Source organism: Nelusetta ayraudi, unplaced genomic scaffold, assembly GCF_046127955.1.
Source record: "Nelusetta ayraudi isolate G7.1 ecotype Tasmania unplaced genomic scaffold, CSIRO-AGI_Nayr_v1 ptg000011l, whole genome shotgun sequence".
NCBI classification, from domain to species: domain Eukaryota; kingdom Metazoa; phylum Chordata; class Actinopteri; order Tetraodontiformes; family Monacanthidae; genus Nelusetta; species Nelusetta ayraudi.
Window position 1 is genome coordinate 18,007,501 of NW_027466061.1, and position 22,946 is coordinate 18,030,446.

At 43.4% G+C, this 22,946-nt stretch overlaps 1 protein-coding gene across 4 annotated transcripts in view; it reads left to right on the top strand.

Moving 5' to 3' along the window:
• Positions 1 to 22,946, top strand: part of asic1c (acid-sensing (proton-gated) ion channel 1c) — a 96,750-nt gene that overhangs the window by 50,000 nt on the left and 23,804 nt on the right. For 2 of the 4 annotated variants that reach the window (XM_076021629.1, XM_076021630.1), the window contains exon 1: positions 15,139 to 15,754. The exons of the other annotated variants lie outside the window; for them this stretch is intronic. In XM_076021629.1, the coding sequence (XP_075877744.1) occupies positions 15,230 to 15,754 (525 nt within the window). In that variant the 5' untranslated portion in view covers positions 15,139 to 15,229. Of the gene's footprint in view, positions 1 to 15,138; positions 15,755 to 22,946 lie in introns of those variants that run through there. 4 annotated transcript variants of the gene reach the window in all.

The window sequence follows — 22,946 nt, forward strand, 5'->3', positions numbered from 1 at the left end:
CCACGGCTTCTGCAGCTTCCACTGTCATCTGCTTTAGCAACAGCAAGGCACTTCCTGTCCCTGTTGCTTCTTCTGAGGTTTTCAAGAGCAGCTTCAGCAGCCACTCAAAAGGATGCTGCTTGGTGCACCAGACAATGCAAAAAAGCCCCCTACTTTTGGAGTCTCAGCAATGCAGCTGCATTGAATAATTAGGGGAAAAAAAAAATTTTCTTGTCAGTTAGGGTACTGGCGAAGGGGACAAAAAATGGCGAGAATCTATTTTTATGAACTGAATAAATAAAGAAAGCGTGGCAGCAAACTGGAGCCCATCCTGACAGGTGAGGGGGGAATAGATGGCAGGCTAGATTCGACTCGACTCAACTCGACTCCGGCTCTGTATTTGTATGCATTGCAGAGGCCTCGTAACTCACGCGCAAGATTTGGTTTACATGCCGGCTCTGATCGCACGCGGCTCACAGTGCGCCGCTGCTGTCGCTGCCGCCGCCGCCGCCACTGCCACCGCTGTGCATTGTAACACATGACTAATCTTCTCTGTGTCTTCGTCATTGCAGCATCTTGATGGATGAGTAGGCTCCTCTTTGTGCCGCATCCATTTGATTCCTCCCCCTCCTCAGAGCTAAGAAGCAGTTGCTTTCCACAGCTAATGATCCTTCACAAATTAAAAAGCTGCAGCCCTGAAACCAGTCTCATGCACGCACGCACACAAACACGCACTCTGTCACGCACACACACACACACACACACACACACACACACATCCATCAAAACAGGCCCATCGTTGTTGGACTAGTCCTTCTTGAAGTTAATCCGGTATTTTCTCTGCTCTTACACTGATGACACACGGCTGCCTCAGCCTGCATCATTACAGGAAGCCGCAGAGTCGTATTGATCACTGAAATAACGGCCTCTCTGTTTATACCCGTGGTTATGTGCGACGCTGCCTCCTAACCTGGAGGTTGTAAGTGACAGTGACTCTAACGCACCTTATCAAGAGCCCCCACTTTCCCAACCCCCTCCTTTTCTTCATCCCACGGTTCACTAGCTGCCATCACAGCATCGGGGGGAAATTGCTGCTCTTAAACTGTCGTCCGTGTTCACGCGGACAAGCGGCGGCGCACGACACCGGCTCCTCCACGAGTATTGATTGCGGCGCTTGCCGAGTCCTCTCGCTCTCTCAGCCAGCAGCTGTCACACACTCGCTTCGACCTGCTGCTAGTCTCCAAACCAGTGGGACTTGACTTGGATTCTTCAGGTGTGAGGAGCCTATGAGCGCTTCTAATGAAAACGGCAGCCTGACAAATTCCACCGAATTCCAGACTTCACCCGTCTGACGACAGGAGGAGCTCTGCACTCGGGGAGATAAATTGCCTGTTTGTCTATGCAAACGGTGTGATTGGGACTTGGGAAGCCACACACACACACATGCACACAACTCTGTCCGCGTGCCTCACACATGGTCTATTAGCAGCGAGCGGCACAATAATTATCACTGCACTACCGTCTCGTTTTCAAGGCCCAAGGTCGCCTCAGAGCCTGTGGCCAGCGGGGCTGGTTTAGTTGGCCAATCACATGGACCTGTTGTTGGAAACACGAGGTTGGTAGCGACCGTCCTCTCCGTAGCAAATGAAAACCTCTCTCTGTCATTCTGCCTGTTGTTCTGCCACAGAATCAGCTCACGATCGAGGTGTTCTGTCATTTGCAAGAGCTGCTGTCAGTCCTGTCGTTTCACTGTATTTTCATATTAATGTTAGCATTTTATTTAAAAACAAAAAATACAAATGAAGCAATACCCTATTTGCACTGACAGCCGCAATAATCATTCTCATAAGGATCTTCATCTGTGGTTTTGTTGACACACAGCACGCAGAAGTCGAAATAATAATAATAGTGATGATGATAATAATAATGAAACATCCGGGTAAAGTGGAAATGCAAAAGAAATAATTGTTGTAAAACAAATTAATATCACAGCTTAGGAGACACTAAGAGCTCCCCGCCCGCAGTCCTCTGGTGGCCAAATAAACAATGCCACCTGCTGCCAGCATCTTTTAATTGAATCATGCCCACAAAAAAGAAAGATAATTGAAACTGTCGTCAAACTGACTGACTTCTCGTTCGGCTGCCACATCCACAAAGAGCGTTTAGTGAGAGTGAGAAATGTCAGATGCAGAAACTACATTTCCTCCCCTGTCTATGTGTGTGCTCGCGTATGCATGTGTGAGAGTGTGTGCACGTGTGTGAGCGTGCATGCGTGCGCGCACGTGCAGATATATCAACAAGCGCCATAGCTGGAGGATCTATCAGTACCAGACATACACAGACAGTGCGGCAGCTGTTTGAATTTTAAATGTCTTCCCCTGTTGGAGGAGCGGGAATGAGGTTTTGATGACTGTGCCGGCACACAGGCGAGGTGGTGGGCGAGAGGGGTGGTGGTGGTGGTTGGGGAGTGGTGGGCTGTGGCGTTGCGGATGAGCGGTAGATGCGCGACGGATAGCTCTGAGGCTCACAGGAGATCTTGTTAAGGACGAGGCTGCAAACGACGACGGGAGCCCCTCACTGTTTGCTGGAGGATGGAGAGACAACAAAAACTTCTGCCCTGAGAGCAGACGTGCATCGAGCAGAACAGGCCACGCCAACCTTTTTGCCCCACAGATGATCGTCTGCAGCCCTGCAGCAACTGACGGGTTTTTGTTTTTATGTTGTTGTTTTTTTTCGGGTTTTTTTCTGCAGATGGCGAAGCAAGTCTCCTGCACAGCCACAATCCAAAAATTTTAAAACAGTCAGTCGACACAACCATGTAGATTCTACATAGATTGAGTGTGCTGCGGCAGTGGAGAGCAGAACCAATCCGAGCGAGCCACAGCAGGAGAGACCTGGGTTTTCGTGTCGATCCCTCCAAAACAGTTAGATGGCTGTGATTTTACTTTTCAAATCTTGCACGGCCATCTCGCCAAGGTCCGCCGTTTTCAGTCTGGGTTAATAAGCAATGATCTTGTTTTTACTGCAACAGCAAGGACGCCTGGCTGCTGCAAATACAGGAAGTTGTGAAAAGATCAGATGCAGGAGCAGCAGTTTTGTTCAAACCAAATGGCAGCGCTGACGATTTTTCTTGATGGAAAATATGCCTTATTTCTAACTTGGACTGAATAACTGTGAGAAAAAAATAATAATCCTGATTACTTTATATACTGAAAATTAGTTTCAGTGTTTAAACACCACCCCATTCAACACCATTAGTTGATTGATTTTAAAAGATATGCTCTTACACATTAACATGACAACTGATTACCTTATTTGTGCATTATCTGGATACATGGATTTATCTAAAAAATCATTTGCACCAGTTTAAAACTTAAAGTATGTAAGTAATTAAATGATTGGGGAAAATGACAAATAATAATTTGAATAATATTTCATTAAAAGAAACCCTACATCCCTGCAGATGAACTCTGCTAATATAAAACTACATTGCGTGTGCATCACATGATCATGAGTGAATTCTTTCATCTCCAAGGCCTGGCAGAGCTGCACTCTGCTCCACTCTGAAACTCACTGGATTGGTGCTGGCAGCACACATGCATTCCTGGTGGAATACTGCCTCTGGTTTGCAATTCCACGAGATATTGCGGAATGCACATGTGACATGTGGCATGGTTATTGGGTTCTACTGTCCTACTGTCACTGATATAAAGTTGCGATGGATGTTGACATGTGGCCGGTTGCTCGGCCCAGCTCTCCACTGTCTTTGGCAGTGGTTTAGTGAGACCCCGCAGCTTTCCACAGGGGGTCTGTCGCACATCTAATGTCACCTTTTCCAAAATAATAAGCCTTGAGCCTGCTGCTGCTGCTGCTGCTGCTGCTGCTGCTGCTGCTACTGCTGCTGCTGCTACTGCTGCTGCTGCTGCTGCCGCTGGCTCAACCGCCAGTAAACAAAACCACCATCAGGTCACCTTTCCGAGTTGTCATCTGTCCTGTCCAACCGCTGTCTTCGTGCTCGTGTCAAATCGGACTCGTCGATAGACACCAATCCATTTCTCGCACGCCAGCTTCCAAAACTCTTGTTTTCCCCAAAGCCTGTTTGTACAACCTGTTAATTAGCGGCTGCGCTTCATGAAAAGTGTCAAACTAATAAGCCTCGGCGCTCTCGCTTGTTGCAGCTCGGATAACCATCGCAGGGGTTCAGCTGAACCCAGGGGGGAAATAGACAGGCTTGTCTTCATGGATTGATGCCACCGGCCGTAGCCGAGTGGGTGTGTAGTTGACCGGCGTAATTGAATTCCGCACACCTCCGAGGCGCCACCGTCACCCGGGTAGCCCTGATGAGCTGAGTCGAGTTTGGTCGCAGAGTGACGGTGGCACGGCGGCGCCACACCAGCAGAAACCTAGCGGCCGGAGATTGTGGCCACTGGTGTCAAACAACAACGCAGCCTCCATCGCTGATTCTCGCTGCTTCGTTTAATCTGGTGCAAAGCGACAGAAAGAGGATAATTGGTCTCACTGTGCTGTTCACTGGTGCCGCATCTCGATGGCAGCAGAGAGGCACACTCGCAGACCGAACACAGATAAAGCACAAAAAAAAGAGAGGCAATAACTAAAACAAATAACCAACTACTGCAAGCTGTTCACACAGTGCTTTGCATACTGTTTTAACATCATCAACTGCCCTGTTCGAAAATCCAGGAGTGAATTACTAAATCCACTTTCTATGATGGCATTAGTGAGGTTCTCCAGATTTCGTAACACCATTAAGTCTCTAATTTAATATGAATTAAGAATTACTGAGTCTGCCTGTTGCTTCAGTCTCCCTGGTCGGCCGTGATTAAAATGTCAACATGTCCTGTGTTTGCAACATGGCTGAAGGTGGATTTTGAAATTCCTGAGATTAAAAATTGAGACATTGCTATCAAAAAAAACTGGGACACGTGAAGCCTTAGTTACATCTTACAGTCCTTAACATGTGGGAATAATTAAGCAGCATGTAAAAAAAAAAAAATGTTCACCATCTCATTTCCGTGAAGCGAGTAGTAGAGAAAGAGAGAGAGAGAGAGAGAGAGAGAGAGAAGGTGCCTCTAGAGCTGAGGACCGAGCCAGCGCAGGTGTCAGCCGTCGGCCTGATAGACTTCCTGCCAGTCTCCCCGAGAGAGAAAGCAGACGACGGGATCAGGAGGCGCTACTAAGCTGTCACTGTCTTTGTGCAGTTATTCTGCCACCTTCTCCCGTGTCGTCCTCACAGCAGACACCTATCAAAACACTCAGCACTCCTGCACTTAGTGTGTATCTGTTGTGTCCAAACAGAAGAAAAGGAATAGTTTAAATTCATTAGTGGGCAGACTTGCTGGCTGGGCAAACATATCGGTATCGGAAAGCAAAATTATCCGATTTGATTTAAAGAAAAAAAAAAAGAAACGTTAGCACCGTGGTCAATTTTTGAATCCAGTCAGGCTGCATGTATTGTTGGGAGATTTAAAGGGAGCAATTTAATAAGCCATATAAAAACAGTCTTTCAATCCACTTAATCTGTATGGACTGTCAGGAAGAAGAAAAATAATTTCTGCCACAATTGCAATGCGATGGAAGCCAACAAGCACAGTCATACACATACTGCTAATGTCAAGACCCTGTAGTCCAATTTGTTAGAACACAGCCACGTTTTTGTTGTGTTTTCAGCCTCCCAACCAGGAGTGCATTCACATTGGCAGCCACAAGTATGGCAACTTTAAGCAAGAAAGGTGATTTAAGAAAGTTAATTTAAAGTGTTTGAAGAAAAGCTAACACTAGCTACAGTGGATATTCTCGTTTAAAAAAAACAACAACAACAGATTGGACTGCCAAAGATGATGCCCCAAGACAAGTATTGAGACATTTCATGCTGTATTTTGTATTGTTTTTAATTATTAGCATTATTATTATTCTGTTATTCTACGCTTGAGTGCATGGCCACCTTTGGGTTCCACTGAATTGACGTTGTATAGACAACTTTTCCACAGAGTCCATGAAAGAATATGTGTCACCTGGATCCCTGCTGACATAGAGGTGAGTTGAAAAGGGTGTGAAATAAATTTGGACGTGAACGACTCCTGTAACACCCGGCCAGAAATGGGAAGAGGAAGCGGTTCCTTATTGACAAAAAGGTCCGGGGACCTCCTTCTCTCTGCTGCTGTTAATCCAGTTAGCTGCTCCGTACTGTGTTGCAGAAGATGGGGAGGAGTGTGAGAGAGGAAGGAATGAAGTGAGGAATCTGTGTGAAGCTGCTTAAATACTCTGGCCTATTTAATCATAGCTACATTCCTTTTTAAAAGTGTTGTATTGACTAATGGGATCAAGCTACTTAGCTGTAATGATTAGTGGTAAAAGATCTAATGGATTCCATCAATCAGCCGGTACTTCATTGATTTCTTAAGATTTATGGGAAGTAGAGGAGCTTTATGCGAAATTATCTTCTGAACAGTGCTCATCAATGGCCTGTAGATACATTGGGACGGTAGTACTCTGGCGACTAGCGACTTTTGGCTTTGTATTTTGGACAGACGGAATTTCTAGAGCAGCAACAACATTGATTCTGTATTCAGAACTGTGTACTTATGTATGGCACATACAGATTTACAGCCTATGGATGGTCACAGTTTCTACAGCGTCCCTGTCATCACATTTTAGAAGCAGTGATTAATAAAGTTGTAGAAACAGTGTGTGTGCTAAGTGTCACTGGATGAATTATGATGCAGGCCAGTCGCTGTGTGAGAGGGATTTGACTGGCTGGTGTGTATAATTACTCCCTCTGTCAGAGGAGGCAGAGGGAGGGTCTGCTCTTGCAGCTTAGCTCTAAACTGCTCTGCACACTATCGGGGGGGAACCTGGATTCATTAATGTTTTTTAATTGGCTGTATACTTCCTGCTTCCACGGCTGTGAAGCCATTCATCCAAGTTGGGCTGAACCAGAATAACTTTATTAATCAGTTTAAGGCTGATTATTTTTTCACTGTCTGTGCGTACAGACATGCAATAAATGCATAAAATGCATAAAACATCAAGCATAAAAGCAATGAAAGTGTTTGATAAATGAGTTTTCCTGCGTGTGTGCTTGTGTGTGTGTGCCCTTAAAACAAGACTTGCTGAGACTCAAATAGAATTAAGACAAACTCATTATGAACTGAAAGAGCAGAGAAGCAGAGAAGTTAGCTAAGGTTTGAGAGGTTGCTCTTTTTGCTGCAGAGGTTTTGTTTGTATTTTTCTGTGCACCAAGTTAAACTTAATTAGGTCATTGTGATGCTTTTTTTGGCCAAATTTGGCCAACTTTGCAAATCAACTCAACACTTTTTCTGTTTCCTGGGCAACTGTTTTGTTTTTTGTTTTTCAAACTTGTAGTTTGAAAACTGTTCACCTTGAACTGATGTTTCCAGCAACTCCATTACATGGAAAAGTTCTGACCTGGAGTATAAAGTGTAAAATATAACTGCGTGATAACAGGTGACTATGAGAAATGTTCAGTTTTTGGTCAAGCACCCCCTTTGGACAAAGGTGGTAGTAACCATATAAATGACTTACACTGTTGGTTATTCTATTGTTGGACGCTCATCAGTTCTGTATTTCCTTTGGAAATGAGTTTGGTAATTCTTCTCCAAATAAAACTTTGACTGTTATGGTTCCACCCACTTTGACATTGTTTAGGTTATAAACTTGCTACAAAGAGAGTCCGTTTTGGGGCTATATGGCCAACAAACTTGGTTGGTTTCTACTTTGTTTGTTGTACCACTTTTTTTTAATCACATTATAATGGACTTTTCATTCGCATTTCCACAACAAAATTGAAGTTCATTCTCTGCCATGCAAAAATGCTATTAGAACATTTAAAGAACCAAGATGAGACAACTTGTGGTCTGCCTGCTGGGCATTGCTGCCTAATGCACCTCCACCGCTGCCTTTGTGCTGGTGTCACCCTCTAAACACCTCTGTTGGCCTGAATGGGTCATCAGCTGGGGACCATAACAATAAAATCCTAATACCCAAGTCTTAGTATATTGGAGATGGTTAGAAATACTGTAAATGCTATGTGAATGCAACAAGTCGCTGCAAGTCTTACATCCAGTTACTTTACATATGCAATCCTAAATAAATGCAGCTGAAATATTTCCCTTTGCGGCTTTATAATGAGTAACTCTTTCATCTTAGTCTGACTCTAAAGAAGACAGCACACGCCACTCATCTGGTAGGAGAGGTGAAATAAAATATCTCCAATCATTTTGTTCATTTATCTCCATTGTGAATGATTAAGTTCTGTTGTTTGTTTGTCTAAGTCTGAAATTATATCACAGGATGAGTAATTAAAAATAAAAATAAAGCTACTCAAAATGAATAATCATTGGGGCAACTGTGGCTCAGGAGGTAGAGAGGGTTATCCAACGACCGAAAGGTTGGTGGTTCAAATCCTGCTCCATCCTAGTCTGTTGTTGTGTCCTTGGGGCAAGACACTTAACCCTAAATTGCTCCCAATGGGGCTTGGTAGCACCTTGCATGGCAGCAGCCACCCATTGGTGTATGAATGTGAATGTGTCAATGAGAAGCCTTTGTAAAGTGCTTCCAGTAAAGGTGCTGGAAAAGCGCTATATAAGTGCAGTTCTTTTACCAGTTTTACCTGTGGTGTGGAGGTATTGCTTCAAGATCGCTATCACAGAAGAGCCAAAACAAAGAAAAGAAAAAAAAACTGTTTTACAACAGAGTTGGAATCTGGCAACAATTCAGCATTTAAACCTCTTTTTAACCTCAGCCAACAATAGAAACACTTATTTTCCATCAAAACCGAAGGTGATATCCCACAATGTTCCTTGTAGAGAGATGCTGTAGGTACGGACTGCAGTCCTCCAGCTCACTGGTGTCATCATGACCAGGGGGTAAAAAAGGCAATGTTGTGCAGAATTGTAGATAATGTGACTAACAATCCGCCGAGGGTAAGATGCGGGCACTGTGTTTAGGTTCCGTCCTCAGCAAGCAAAGCCGGACTCATTCTCATGCTGGTGGAGTAGTGCAGTGATTCCTGAGACTAAACGTTTGTCTCCTAATGGCATCAGATAAGCACCTTATAGCCATCCCCTCTATTTCTGGCTCAGATAATAATTGACATTGCCAAATCCGTAGACGTGGCAGCGGCGGTGGCAGCTTCAACAGCATTCCTTCCACGACTGGGCAAACCTTTTTAGTTATTTTTTAAAATCCCTCTATAGGTGTTTTCTGGTCTGCACCGTCTGTGTGAGGACACTATGGGCAATGTGTGAATGTCATTTCAGATAAGGATTTTTCTGTGGTTGTTTTTAAACCCCTTCTTTAAATGGATGACTGGAGCGTCACCTTTCCACCTCCTCAGCTGTACTTGCGGCTAATTGCCACCTTGGATGGGCAGAAATTATTTTTTTCAAAGAGCCTTTGAGGAGTAAAGCCTTTTCTTCCTTTAATATTCCACGTGATAACTCTGGCAGCTCTGTGAAGCCGTATGTAGCCTGGTGAATAAGTAAGTGTCAGTGTTGGCATTAGGCGTCAAAACAAAGGGACGGGGAATTCTGCACGTAGCACTCTGTGGAAAAGAAAAAAAAACAGAGTTCACCAATGTATCTCAAATAGTCCCTTGTCTTTGGGTCAACGCTAAAATGCAGATTTCCCTCATAAATTGTTGCCCGTTTCCTATTTATCAGGATGGAAACCCAGTGTTGCTGGTAAAATTCCAGACTCTGAATTTTTGTGTTTTCTTACCCACTATAATTTAGTAATTACATGTAGGTCTGTTTGTTTGTGTTTTTAAAACAACTGATTCTTGAAACTTCTCACAGAGGCAGAGCCAAAAGTTCCCTTGGTGTCCATGTGCAGAAATTAGTCTTTGTGCATCAACATTAGGTCGCTATCTCAATAAGGCTTTCTCATTTTATCCTATTTTTAATATTACTTTAATAATGTCGTGTCAGCTCAGTAGTTTCCAGCTTGCCTTATTTTAACATTGAAAGCGCATGAAAACCTCTGGTGAAATTTGGGGAGTTCAGAAAAAATGGCCCATCCCATCAAGCAAGCTGCTTATTGCAGAAATGCAAAAAAATCAGGCTTGTAGATGGAAGAAAATGATCCGTCTTAACAGCAGGGGAGGCCTGTGAAGTCGAGGAGCATCAGGACAGTGTCTTCTCTCCACCACTCTCCTCTTTTGTTCTCAGAGTTCTAATGACCTTTCATCAACACGAAGCTCTGGGACGATCATGTCATAGCTGCTGTCAGATCTCGCAAAATATCTCTGACACTCCCGGCGCTGCCGCAGCACAGAGTCTCTGATGAGAAAGTGCACTTAGTCTCCAAACACACATCAGCAATCTTGACACGTGTGCGTGCTGCCTGATCTTTTCTCTTACTGTCGAGAGAAAGAAAGTGTTGTCAGTCTGCGGGGGCAGCCGTGATGCACTCGATCGCTGATTTCTCACGGCGGTGTATTAACCGACGCGCCTGAGTTAAAGCGCCTGGATAAACTCCACGCGGCGTATTGATTAAACGGTGGCTCGCACTCGGGTCTGAGTGCACCTATTAAACACCTGAACGTGCGCTGAAGATTTTCCCATTTGCCATGGTTGGAGGGAGATTGTTCAGTTTTACCCACAGGTGACAGAGAGTGGTCCTTACAGGATGTAGAGGGCTTAGACGGAATTTATTTAAGAGACTGGGCAGCTCCACTGCAAGTGGAACTTAGGGGTGAACTGGGAAGTGCACTGTGCGTTTTGAAGGTGCAAGTTCTTTGTTGTTGTGCCTATTCTAAAGAAAAAGCTTGCATCCTTTTGATGGCAAAAATAGTGCTGATAATATCTGGCATTATTGTACGTGTATTATCAGTGCCATTAGGTGTACAGTTCTTTCAATCCAACTTCTCAACTAGATAGATGAAACGTTTCTTCATCTTTCAGGTTTTCATTTCGTGCATTCGCCTGAAATGAGTCAGCAGCAGGTGTTTGTGGAGAGGACATAAGATATGAGAGGTGATTGGATGCACCTTTTGTCTGTCACGTTCAAGCCGGCTAGTCAGAGACTGCTCCCTTAGCCAAAATATTTCCCAAAGGAAGTCTGGACAGCAAAACAATGATGTTCACTGATAACACAGCTCTACATTTTAATTGAAAAAATATCATCCAGTCTTTTTTTTGCAACAAAAGCAAATATTTGGCAGTAGCTAGACAGTTTTATCAGCAGCAATGGGGGGAGCCAGCAGCAGTGGCTTTCCGATTTCATCACCACTAAGAGGTATATGATTGGCACTGGAGGCCAATGTGCTTTTAGAACCAATTGAAAATCCTATCTACCGACAGCCAGCAAGATTAATGAGCAAGATTTCAGAGTTGATATCTGAACAATCCAGCTGTTGTGTCCCCAGCGTGAGCTCATCACGTGAGAGAAGCCACTTCAGTACAGACGCTCAGTAACTGACAGCCCCACTGGAAATGTTAGAGCCACTAAGCTGTTGAGATCAATATTTTTACATTAACAATGAATCAAAGGAGTGTATGTAACATGAAAAGGGACATACAGTGTGTTGTTCAAACAGGAAATGGACCACCTGGCAGCTCGGCCTCAGTGTCCGCCGAGCTTTTTATTATCTCTCAGCACAGTGTGTTTAGTTTCAGGCTGCCACCCTAATTATTTAATTTCAACCTTGCCACCATTTCCAGATGAATAACTTTAATTTAGTGTAAATGTTAAAAAAAAAAAAAACAAAAAAAACATACACACACAGTATTGAACTACACAGTATTACTGCACCAGCCTCAATTTGCAATTGCAATTGCAAAGAAATGCATTCTTTGTCATTGTGGAGTCAATTGGCCTTCTGGTGTTGGCGAAGAGGATTGGATGTTGCTGTGTCGTTGGACAGGAAGGACTGGGTGTCATCTGAGTAACAGTGAAACTTGATGTCATGTTTACTAAAAATGCCTGAAGTCTCTTGAAAAGAAACAATATGTTCAGGCCTCTGTTTATGGCAGTCCACAAAATCACGCCGGTTTAGCTTCTTCCTGGAACTTTTGTTTTAGTGGACCTTGAAGATATTTGTGAGGGGACAAAAACAAGGTGGACACAAGGCACTTTTATAGACCAGTGGTTGAGAGTGTGGTCACCAAGCTGGATGTGGTATTGGTGGTTGGGACACAACCGCATTTCTGGAATCAATTTCCTAAAACAAATGCTGCAGGTAAAAGGAATGAAGGATGAAAATTTCTGGGGGGAATTTGTTGAAAAACTAGAGCAGCGGTGGGCAAACCTTTTCGGCTCAGGGGCCACATCGACTTTTAAAAATTGACAGACAGGCCGGGTCAGCACCCAATGCATACTTACAATGCACTTTATTATAAACGACTGCTTGATTACGACATCCTAGCTCGTCTTGCTGCTACCAGCTGATTCTTCAGCTCTTTTTCTTGTTTTTATTTCTGCAAACACATTTACTGTCTTATTAGATATATAGCTCTAGCATTGTTTCCCAGTAAAATGCCGCACATAGATAAACAAAAATCCAGCAAATTGTATGTTATGATGAGAATCAACCGGATCCACCGTGTTTTTCATGCGTCGCCACCGCGTCAAGCGCAGCAGGTAGAATCGATCAGGCAGGAAGTCAATGATTGTAAAACACGGTGGATCCAGTTGATTCTCATCATAATATACAATCTGCTGGATTCTGGTTTTCTATGTGCTGTATTTAACTGTGAAACGTCAGCGTGACGTATCAGCTTCAACGCTGTTCAGTTCGGCTGTCATATAATAAAGCAGATTTCACTTTAAATCTGAAAGTATGACGAACAAAATGCAGGTAACTTTAAATACCTGCATTTTGTATAATACCAGCAGTTCGGTTTATAATTATTTGTCTTATGTACACACAGCGATACTTCGAGACACTGTTGGGACGGACAAAAGAGTTTTGTTTCACGGTTGTTTTCCTTGAATACACGCAAAACTACATGGGTTGTCACGCTATATTGCAATCCTAGTGTCAACCGATCGAGCCGCTGCGCGAGACGCCTTTGCTCAGAAACACGTTTGGTGAGGATTGACAGCGCCGCGGCGCGGAGAGACACTGCTGAGATGTGACATTAGAGTGGCAGCGATCAGCTGCGGTGACCCTAGTGCTTGGAAATAAGGCAAACGGGCCACCTAGTGGGATGCCAGACATTACAGCACAAGTTCAAATGAATGCAGTCATAATCATGATATGGTTTGGGCAATTCCAGCAATCTTAGGCGAGATGGGTTAAACATCCCCGCGGGCCAGATGTGGTCCACGGGCCGTAGTTTGCCCACCTTCGGACGAGAGAAATACTGTGTCAGAACACAATAATAAAGGTATTTTTGCCTATTTGGGAAATATAATGGGTTGTACTAAATTCCTCACCCCTGAGTTGAGCTCACTAAATAGTTGCTGTGGCGAAATGTGATGATGGTGAACGTACCTGGAGCCAAAACTGTTCTGCAATGAGTCTCATAGCAGCGACATTGTGAGTTCCCGCCACTATGTCCATTTTTAAGCAAAGATCAGATGTTGTGTATGCGTGGCATCCCAACGAGTAGCTTAACAGTACGAAGTTGCACAGAAAGAGAGTCTGTTTGCTTAGTAAAAGAAAAGAAAAAAACGCAGCCATAAGCAAATCCATTTTGGTTTGGACAGATGGTCATCAGGATGAACTGAAACGACCCCAAGCTTGGATTCTGCCAATGTACACCTCCATCCACGAGTTGCAATGTCTGCAGGAGAACTCATAAATAATTGATGCCGATGCAAAATCGCATGACAGGGGCGCTGCAGCAAGATAGAAGATGTTTGCTGCCGCATAAATGACGAACTAAACTCGAATTGGCAGCTTCTTGATCCTTGAAACGGCTCTTTACAGTTTCTTAAAATTCTGCAGCCAGTGAGTGGCTGCATGGTTCTCATTGTTTCATTCTTTTGTTCCTTTAATAAAAAAAAAATAAAATTGTAGTTTCAGCAGACACACTGGTAGTTTCAAGATTATAAATTCATCTGTGACGAAGAAAGCTGCCCAGCTTTAAATCCCAATGCAATGAGTTTAATGGGAGGCAGAGCGGAATTAAAACTCACTGCGACTTCCTTTAAGGTTTCATTAAGGAGAGCACCAAAGCATTCCCACTGTGCACTCCAACACTCAACTGCTGTTATTGTGTGTGGCAGCTCACGCCTTGTTTCTGCTTCTTTAACCAAATGTGATGCTAATTAGAGATTGCTGACATTTAAATCAGCGAGCGTGTCACCCGTTTAGGGTCTTGATTTTCTTAGTTTGTTGCTTTGCATTAGGGAGTTCTGCCATGGAGTCTCATTCTGCTTGTTTATATATATATATTTATATATATATATATATATGTATATATTATTATTATTATTATTATTATTATTATTATTATTAAATAGCACTCAATTGTTTTTCATTTTAAAACAATTAAAGGTCCAGTGTGTGACAATTAAAGGTTTTTGTTGACATGAAATTGATTTGAATAATGCATGTATTTGTTTTAAGTGATGACTTCACTAAAACAACTGCTTTGGTTTCATTCCATTGAAACGTATGTTAACGTTTACATTTACTGTAGATCAGGTCCACTTTAGGATGTAAGGAAGTCACAGTATTCTTTGTACAGTCGATCAGAATGTTAATCTGCTCAGGATATTGGAAAAAAGACCCTGGAATAACAAGGCACAAGGAAGGTATGAGATCAACAAAAACATCAGGAAACGGAGATTGATTTTAACATTTGCAAGATATTTTCTTACCACCACTGGGCATTTAAATGACCAAAGTTTCCAAAGACGTTTTAATTTCACAAGAAAAACAACTGCATTTGCATCTGTTAAATTGAATGTGTCAGTTTCATCCCTGCTTTACTGTCATATTCCGGTCTGGCCGCTCCACCACCACCACCCTGCAGTGGGATCACTGGGTCTTGCTTCCCAAATGTAACCCGATCTTAAGAATTCAATGTGCCCTCTAAGATCTCAGTGAGGATTGGTTGATATAACAGTCCGTTGCTGCTTCCCAGCTCCGGATATCCAACCCCTTCCCCTCCCTGGGGTAGAAAAGGGAAACTAGACCCTGTCTCATCAAGCCTTCCTGTATTTAGCAGAGACCAAGTAGCTTGTTCACACCGCCACTCACTGCGGCAGGACATCATCCAACATTTACAGCGCTCATCTTTGAAGCCCCTCTGTTATAATGGGTGCCCTAGAAGAGGAAGCCCCACGACCACCTTCCGATATCACAGTGTTTGGGGCTAACTGTACCCTCCACGGCCTGAGCCACATCTTCTTGCCCGGCGGGGTGACTCTCCGACGGCTGCTTTGGGCCGCCGCCTTCAGTTCCTCCCTGTCCATCTTTCTCTACCAAGTGGCCGACCGTGTGATCGAGTACTACCAGTTCCCTCATGTCACCATCCTGGATGAGATGGACAGTCCGCTCATGTACTTCCCAGCCATCACCATGTGCAACTACAACAGCTTCAAAAAATCCCAGATAAGCAGGAACGACATCTTCTGGATGGCCGGGCTCCTGGGCGTGGAGCAGAACGACTTTGATGATTTCATAGCAGCTTTGGGGCAGCCCACAGACAACAGCAAGTTTTTCCCAAGCAAGACCTTCAACATGCTGGAGTTTGTGCAGAGGACTAGCCACAGCATAGAGGATATGCTGCTGGACTGCAAATACAGAGGCAAGGACTGTGGCCCAGAGAACTTCACCACTGTAAGTAAATTCCTTCTCTGGGTGTTGCCTGAATTAAGTTTGAACTGTTAGAGTCCTGATTGGAAAAGCAACGGCCCATTAGTGGCGAGTGGGGGGTCGAGCAGGCTTGAGCTCTACCTTAAACATTTGAAAATTTCCATATATTATCAGGCATAGCTCTTTAAATGAATTCTAGATGTGAGCAGAGTTGCAGAAGCGTAGAAAAAGTGCCACCTGCCAACTATGCACTTTTCTCATTTTTAAAATGCTTTGCTCAGAATGTTTCCTCATCAGGAGGAAACTCGGGATATCAGCCAAAAAATGTTGGTTAAAAAAAACAAACAAGCAAACAATCAAAAAAATATTTAATTTATTTTGGAAATAATAATTGCACATTGTTGAAATCATATTGGAATAACCAATGGCAGTTTAGAAAAAAAATCTTGAAAGAATGCATAAATGAAAGAAAATCCCTCCAGCTGCAGCTCAGAAGGCAGAATCATGGTTCCTGACCTGCGTTTAGTGATGCTATTAAAAGCACAAGATGTGGTGACGGCTGCTTAATAGTCACTTTTCACCGAGGAAAAACGGGGGACGTGTCTTCAGAAGCATGTAAACGAACCGAGGTGCCATATGGTTCAGCAAATCTCTGCTGTCGTCACACGTCATGCATTATGGAACGTGCAACATATGCTGTTCCAACAAACAGGACGGTCGTAAATACGTTGTGGTATTTCTCTCAGTGAACCTCTCAGAGGAGGGATCGTCCTTAGTGCAGCAATGACAAGAAAAACACACAACAACATAAAACATTTACTGCTGGCAAATTGCAAAGGTCTGTGTTTTCCCACTTCTCTACCCCTTTGGTGAAATGCTGTATTTTCTCCACCCACCCAACCACCCTCAGTTCCCTGCCCTCTACCAGAGAGATAAAATTGTGTCAGCAGAATTTGAATGGAAGTTAATCGTGCTGCTGCAGAGACAGGGGAAGGATTGTATTTCGATGAAATGGGCCATTGATTTGAGTGATGAAAGCCTGGCTCCATGATGGGCTTGTCATTGCTCGACAATTTCTTTTGAGAACCAACTGCTGTGAGTGCGCAGCAAATGATTTATTTTAATTACTTTGCAATCTTTTGTCGTGCCAATCCTATTGTTTCCAGTTTAAGGTGAAGGATGGCGGCTGTTGATGTTAACCCTAGTCTATCCTGACCCTGGAGGTGAGAAGTGAAGATGTCACGATGGGCCAAGCGGTTCGTGCTTTGCAATGGAAATGGCACGTGTAAGCTTAAAAACCAGATTGTGATATCGTCGCCATCAATCCGGTGACCTTGGCTTTGTTCTCATCCCACGGCACAGAGGGTGACTTTCTGCTAAATGTCAGAAACTGGAGACGCTCCGAGGGCCTGGTCTAGAGAGGGCTGATTAAAGATTCATGGAAGCGCCTGAATTCACCTCCTTTGGCCCGCCGATCCTGCTGTGGGAGGTTCAGGGGCTGCTCCTCTCGAAGGGGATGGAGTGTGTCGGAACTGAAATTATCCATTATATACTTGAGCAATATTAGCGCAAGATGACTCACACATGCTGTGGAGAACGGCTGACAAATAGCTGTGCAACATTTATGTCGCAAATCATTCAGATGTGTGTGTGTTGGTTTTTAATTAAATCATTTTAATTTATTTAATCTTTAAAATCGGGGTTTGATGTATTTTGACGGTGTCTAAAAGTGCTGGTGTGGTGAATTTTATTTAGATTTGTTTTTTTGTCTGAGTTGTTCCCGCTTGTGTGTCCTATCAGCGACAGGAAGCGCCAGATGTTTCAACTAATGAGCTGCAAAAGGGTGCAGTGGTATTGAGAAATCTTGGAGAGGAACTATCAGTGCCCCCAAGTGCAACCGTTCCCTCTGCACAGCCTTGTGAAGTATTTTTTTGCGACGGAGGATGTCGTAATTCATTGGAGGAAAACAAGTCTCAGATGTCAAAAGGCTGGCAGATGGTCGATGCTGGAAATTTGAGGATTTCTGTGCTTCCCCGCCACTCTGTGACACAGTGTTTATGCGCGACAGGCATCCTGTGTCACTCAGAGTTATTACTCATCTAATTAATAGTGAGAGCCATCAGCTGAACGGCTCTCCATGCAGGGGACTTATTCCATTATCAAAATGAACGACGTGCCACCTTCTTTGTGCAGTACATGGTTTCTGTGTACTTGTGGCATGTGATTGATTGCTTCATTAATACTCAAAAGCATGAAGATTGTGCACTCAGCCCTCGCTCGCTCCCCTGCATTAAACCTGGAAGTCTGGATCAGACTGAATAAATCATCCGTCAGTGTTTACGCAGAATGTGTTGTCGAAGTTTCCGTAATATAATTTCAATCGATCGCGAGTCTCAACCCGTACCGTAGCCGGCTGGAATACCAACACAGTTATCCTTTCACTGTTCATCTCGAGTGCTGTAATTGAACTTCCTGATAAGGTATCCGCTTGTGTTGAAACCCCCAAGCTGCAGATATTACATTAGTTCCTCCATGGGGAATTGTCCAGGGGTTGGCCAAAACACAACCAGAATGCGGTGACTTCGACCTCGGCGGTTGGGTCCGAGAGAAGAAGTCAGCATGAAGAAGAAAAAGGTGAGAGGTGAGGGGTAGAAGTCGCCTGTTTAGAAGCTGTTGCTTGGTGGAGAAGGGAAAATAGACAGAAAAGAAGAGGCTCATGTGAGAGAGATGGGAAGAAAAATCAAGAAGTGCATCTGTCGGGAGGAGAGCTGAGGAGAAATGGATGTGAGGAGGCGAAGCGGCCGGGGCCTCGCTTAGATTGCGGTGGGACTGGGACCCGGCTCGGGACTGACACCGTCGCCGTGATTCAGCCAGCTTTTTGGAGGCGAGCCAGCGCGGCGATGCACTACTGGAAGCGTCAGAAGAGATGAAGGGAAGAGGCGCGCCAAGGAGCACAAAATTGCAGCGCCGACTGGAGCATGAAAAGGGGGCGGAGAGAGATAAAATAAAGCCGCGCGGGGATGCACAAAACAATGAAATCCACAAACGCTGTGGGCTGTGAGCGGCAGATGACAGGGCCAGACCGGAAAATACATAATGTGTTTGTTCCATCACTCAGTGACGGTGAGAGTGGAAGTCAGTGTTGCTGTAAGTGCACTAGCGGCGTTCTGATCAATGGCTGCTGGAGAGCAACAGTGAAGGCATTCATAACTGCAGGCGCTTTGTGCTGACTGGGGCTTCGCGGAGCAGATGTTACCAGGGGCGAATGTCAGAGGTGCTCGGCTGACGAAACCTCTTAAGTTAATGAGGTTGTTAGGTGGAGGCGCCAGGACACGCGTGGACCAAGTACGGCTCGGTGGTTGTTGTTCATCAGTGCCTCTGACATCACGAGGGGCCTGAAGAAGCATGCGTCGGCCTTTTTAAGGTCAGGCTCCTGCGTTTTGTTGGCTTCCGACTGGAAAAAAGAAACAACTTCAAGCTTCAGTGTGGAAAATTTAGCTTGATTTATTACTTTTATATTGGTAAAAGCTTAACACACTGTCCATAAATACATTAATAAAAGTGTATACTGGCAATACAATAAATCATTTGGTTTTCCTACCCTGAGAACGGTTCTCACATATATATCAGAGTATAGAGCAGTAAGAGTCTTGCTCCTAGTTAGCTGCCATCTTGCACTGCCATTTCTTCAGGAAGTCTGCCTGACAGTGGCCTAAATACCAAATGCCCTTTCATTTGGGCTTTCTTCAATATCGGACTACCTTCAAAATTTTACACACTGGACCTTTAAATGTATCCGCGTCACGTATGCTTCATCCAGGAAGTCAAGTCCAGTCTATATTTAACCTTTTGGGGATCTGCTTCCTGTTGTAAAAGCCAATAAAAGCAAAGCTTTGCACCTTTTAAGGTATTGTATCGCTATCTTCTTTCTGGTAAGATGAGATTCCCCTCGGCGCGGCCAGTCATCGTACAGAGGAAGAGATCACTGCTTGCGGGGAAACTTTAATATGAGTAATGCAATAGTATTAAGTGCATAATTTAGATTCGGTAATTACGTTTTTTTGACTGCTATGAAGAAAGGCGGTCTGCAGTCTTCAGGATGTTAAGGGCTTGAAATGCTCATTTCTAGAATATCAACTGGGTCGAGGGTATAAAAAAACAAAAAACTCTTTATTGGATTTCTGTGTGTCGATGTCTTTTATTTTTCCGCCTCTGCAAATGCTTACTTGGCTTTATTTCTGGGTGAGCGGGCATAATGTATCGAGGCACAGATACCAAAAGGCTTCAGCTGAGCAAACAAGATGACAACATGCTCCCAAAAAGAAAAAAAAATGGGAAGGCACGAGGGGATTTAAAGGAGATTAACACTGCAAATGAATAAGCAGGTGAGCAAATTTCAGGAGTGCCTTTTCCGAATCCAACTGCAGCCTGTCAGACGAAAGCCTGAGTGACTGCACACTGGAGTTTTTATTATTATTATTATTTTTTTGGGGGGGTTCCGGCCCATGGTGGGAGCAGGAAGCACATCAGCAGGTGCAGCCGACAACATCTGTTTTTATTGATACAGGCTGCATCAGCCTTGCGCAGTCTGCCAGAGTCTGGGAGACTCTATGAACATGCTGTGTCTGATTTTTTTTTTTTTAAATGACTGTTTATTTCAAATAAGCAATAGGGCATATTTTCCCCTGCTGATGCAAGAAAAACACTCAGCAGCAGCTTGAAGATACAGCATGTTTAAAAACCAACTCAAGAATAGGAGATTTAAGGACCACTATGGAATATTTAAATCTGAATGTATCTAAATTTAGATCTGTTAACATGAAATGGCATTTTTTAAAAATCTGTAAATCTGTATATGTTTCTATTTTTCATTTGCTAGCAACTAAGAAAGGGGCCCACTTATTAAAGGTGACCATATTGTGCCACCAAGTTTCTTTTTCAGTTCAAAATGTGGATCAAGTTGTTATTAAAAAGTAGTGAGATCAAGTTGGGCATCAGAAAATAGAGAACAACATGAATATTGTTTCTAGGATGCCTTCACTAAACCTTACACATCGAGCCATTAAAATAACTTCATCAGCAACAAAACCAACTAAGCTGACTCACTCAGGCTCTAATCCAGCCTTTGGTTTTATTAAAGAACATGCAGATATTTTTTCCTCTCTCTTCCTTTCTTTTGATGAATTTTATATGAAGAATTTCAAAGTGAGCATCTCTCTGTGCTAAAAAAAAAAAAAAAATTAATAATCTCATTTTGCTGCCCTTGCAGTGCACTTGGGCAGCATACAGAGAGGCTGTCTCCTCTTCACTGCAAAAAAGGCTAGTTCCATTTAGAGAGAGGCCACAAGATGTCTCCCTCTGCTAAAGAAGCTGCCCATCCACCAGAGTGACGTCTGTGTGTGCAAGTGGTTGTGCTTCACCCGCTCTGCTCGCTCCTGATCTGCCTTTGGCTTACGACATCCAGCCTGAATCCGCTCATGAAGAGTTCTCATGGGCCTCTTGTTTTTAGTGCTGCTGTTGTAATAGGCACTTCAAATAATTTTCTAATAATTTGGTTGACAATATTTCCTCAGTTTAAAAAAAACAGTCTTTCCTTTAAAAAAAAAGAAAAAGAAAAACGTTTATTTTTCATTATTTTCATTCTGTCAGCACTGACATTTTATATCTATTCATTCAGTTTCATTATCATTAATATAAATTGCGCTATGTCCCACCTTTGGTCAGCCCATTCACTTGATAAGTGAATCGATGGAATGCATCGCAGCATTTTAGCCATGATGGATGTCATAACAAGTAAACAAAGGCAGTTGCTGAGTTGGAATTATTCGTCCAAAAATTACTGATTTCCATTCCATGACAACAACCCAATTTGCTTTAACCAGCAAACTGATGAAGAAAAGACCAAAAACACTTTTTTTAAAAAATGTAGGTTTATAATTTAGTCTAACAGAAGTTAATCAATGTGAAAATAACCAATTTACTCAACCAGTCATTTAGATTGTACACAATTTGAAGAAATTTAAAATGCATCTGGCCCAACTTTTTTTTGTTTGTTTGTTTGTTTGTTTGTTTGTTTGTTTTTTTAAGGGAAGAATTTTTAGAATAATTTATCAAATGTATTAGCCTATCAGGCACTGCTGTCACACTGGCTGACTGAAAGTTGTTCTGAAGCCTCTTTAGCTTTACATGGAAACTATTAACGTGTGATTTTGCCTGATGCTGTATAAAAACACTAACACGTCTTGTTGTTCTGCCACCATAATAATAATGAAACTCCCATTATTATCTCAATGAGAGAATAATTTTGTCTTGGCAACCACTAATAAATGGACATGAGGATATTTTTTGTATCTATTTATTTTTGGAAAAACATAAAGTAAGAAATTTGTTGAATTGGACAGTTCATTTTTTTCTTTTTTGCAGTAATGACAAAAAGTGATATCAAGTGGACTTTATGTGAGGGACTCAACTCATTAACTTTGCTCCACTGTATTTACACACTGATCTCGGATGAGGCTTTTACTCTTATTACGTCCCCCGCTCTGTCTCTTTCTTTGCTGTGTGTGATTTTGATGGGCATCTAATTGCTGCCAGTATTTGGCTCCACGTTGGACATTCTCAGTGGTCCTTGAAGGAGCTCTTCCATTGACTGAGTCCAAAAAAAAGAAAACCCTGCACTCATCTTCTAATGAGTCCTCGGGGGTTCTGCTTCGCTCTGACATGAAAGGGGACGGCCAGTGTCACTCCCCTGACTTGTCTCAGGGATCAGCGAGCGTGCTCCTGGACTCGGCCAATAAACGTGCGTGAACATATCTTTGCAGCAGCTCCGCCCATCCCCGCCCGTCAAACAGCTATCAGCTGCTCCTTTCTGTTCGGTAAATGTTATCATCCTCTAATTACAAGCTCCAACATCGAGGCACAGATGAAAAAGTGTATGCATCCCTGAGACGATAACAATGAAAACTGTGAGAGCAGTAGAAACATGAGTGAGGTGCATGGCAATTTTCCAGATGGGAAGAATCACTCATGTTTGCCCGCAGAGATTAATATTCCAGAGTGATGGCAGGACGGGGGGGGGGGATTTTAACAAATAGTTCACAGTTTACGCAAACTATAGATCAGACAGGGTAAAGCTCTTGCATGCTGCAATGTGTACCTGAAATCCAAGTTTAGTAATTTTATATGGAATGGCTTGGAAAATGTTGACCTTCTTTTT